The 2,191-nt window shown below is 44.1% G+C and overlaps 1 protein-coding gene across 1 annotated transcript; it reads right to left on the bottom strand.

The window, feature by feature from the left end:
• Positions 1–263: 263 nt before the first annotated feature.
• LOC111365616 lies at positions 264–1,318 on the bottom strand. Its single transcript, XM_022986154.1, has 2 exons — positions 914–1,318; positions 264–827 (listed from the first exon to the last, which is right to left on the bottom strand). Exons 1-2 carry the CDS (start codon positions 1,316–1,318, stop codon positions 264–266), a joined length of 969 nt encoding a protein of 322 aa, XP_022841922.1.
• Positions 1,319–2,191: the final 873 nt, after the last annotated feature.

Genomic DNA, 2,191 nt, shown 5'->3' with positions numbered 1-2,191 from the left:
AAATTTAGAGATGAACCGACTGAGGGCAGCAATCCTCCTTGTCAAACTTTGCACCCCTCTGGGTTTGGTTGGGGCCTCCATTTTGATAACAACCCGTATTTTTTTGGGGTTTGCTTCTATTCCTTCGTTATTTACAATGTATCCTAGGAATTTTCCAGAGCTGACCCCAAAGGCACATTTCCTAGGGTTCAGTTTCATTCCATTCTTTCTCAAAATACTGTCGACAATGATCTTTGGTTTTGGTGCTTTTTACCAACATATCATCAACATATACTTCCATTATTTTTCCGATCTGTTGGGAGAACATGGAATTCACAAGTCATTGATAGGTGGCCCCAGCATTTTTTGAGACCAAATGACATTACCCTGTAGCAATAGAGACCTCGGTCAATGACAAACGAGGTATGTTCCTGATCTAGTCCGTACATCGGTATCTGATTGTATCCAGAGTACGCGTCTATGAAGTTGAGTAATTTGTACCCCTCAGTGGCGTCTACCATTTGATCTATTCTTGGTAGGGAGAAGCTATCTTTAGGGTATGCTTTATTGAGGTCGGTGAAATCTATGCATACCTTCCAATCTTTATTGTATTTTTTTACAAGAACCGGATTTGCGGCCCACTTGGAATACTTTGCCTCTCGAAGAAAACCATTGCGCAATAGTTTTTGTACCTCCTTGTTGAGCACCTCATATCTTTCGGGATTTAGAGGTCGTCGTTTTTGTTGCTTTGGACGAACTGAGGGATCCACTTGCAATTTGTGGCATGCAATGTTGGCGTCTATCCCCCCATGTCTCCATGGTTCCAGGCGAAGACATCGAGGTTCTATCTGAGAAAGTTCACAATTTCACTTCGAATAGAGGGATGCAGCTCGCGTCCCACTTTGAGTTTTCTCGATAGGTCGTTGGTACAAACTTGGACTTCATCCAGTTCTTCTATGGGTTCTCCTCCTTCAATTTTGAACCGTGCGTCTAGTGAACTGAGCTCGGGATCTTCTACATGAGCCATATACACTCCTAGAAGGTTGCATTGATCGTCGACGTAGGCTTTCAGTTTATACCTCTCGATGAGTTCCCTATTTCCTTTTACTTCACCCACACTATAGGGTGTGGGAAATTTAATTGAATAGTGGTATAGGGACACTGCTACCTTCAGGCTGAATATCAGAGGTTGTCCCATGATAGCGTCATAAGGCGATAGGCTATCGAACACCACGAATTTGAAGTTTGTCTTAACTTGACGGGACACCGATCCCGACTCGACTTTAGGTTTGATTGATCCTTTGGCCGTGGTCAAGACTCCACTTAATCCAAAGACCATGTTTGAATATGTCCTCAGGAAGTTGGCAGGTATACCTATCCATTTGAGAGTGTTGCTAAAGAGAATGTTGAAAGTGCTCCCTGTGTCCACCAAGACTTTTGGGATGGTTACCCCTGCTAAAGGTGGTGAGATAACCAGAACCTGGGGTAGGGATGTGGATCTGCCTCTTTTTCGTCAAAGGATAATTGATCATCCGTGGTTTTTCGAAGATGCTTTTCTGTTATGTCGATCTCGAAGAGATCCGCAATGATAGGCCTCTTCAGTCTGGATTCCTTGGCTTGTGTGTTTGCCCTGCTCCTTAACATATTGACCTATAGTTTAGGTAGGTCGATATTGAACGCTCTAGCCCCAGCCTGGTCTCCTCGAATTATTCTGATCCCGTAGGGGTGGGGAACTTCATATAGTAATGATAGATCGATGTGGTGGCTCTCAGCTAGTGTAATATAGGTCATCCCAATATCGCGTTATAGTTGGATGAAAGGTCGGCTACCACGAAATCTGCCAGAATCCTTCTTTGGCGAGGAGCTTCGCCCAATTCTACAACAAGGACTATTTGGCCTCGGGCTTCGATGGGGTCCCCAGAGAACTCTTGCAGTTTTCTTGAGTATGGTTGAAGATAACGCTCCGATATTTCTAACTGGCTCAAAGTTCGTGAGTACAATATATTGACCGAACTTCCATTATCTACCAATGTTCGGTAGACTTTTACTCCGGCAACTGGCATGGTGATCACTAGAGTGTCGCTTTGATCTTGGAGGATTCCTTGGGAATTTTCCTCCATGAACCAAAACCATTCAAGGTCTGTACTGATCTGTGGGGTCTACTTCCCATAGTTTGACATGGTTTATGCATTTCGGGCTTGTCTTCGCCTTA

This window comes from Olea europaea, chromosome 17 (genome assembly GCF_002742605.1).
Source record: "Olea europaea var. sylvestris chromosome 17, O_europaea_v1, whole genome shotgun sequence".
NCBI lineage: Eukaryota > Viridiplantae > Streptophyta > Magnoliopsida > Lamiales > Oleaceae > Olea > Olea europaea.
Note: the sequence above shows the minus strand (reverse complement) of the source record. Positions and strands in the feature narration are given on the sequence as shown.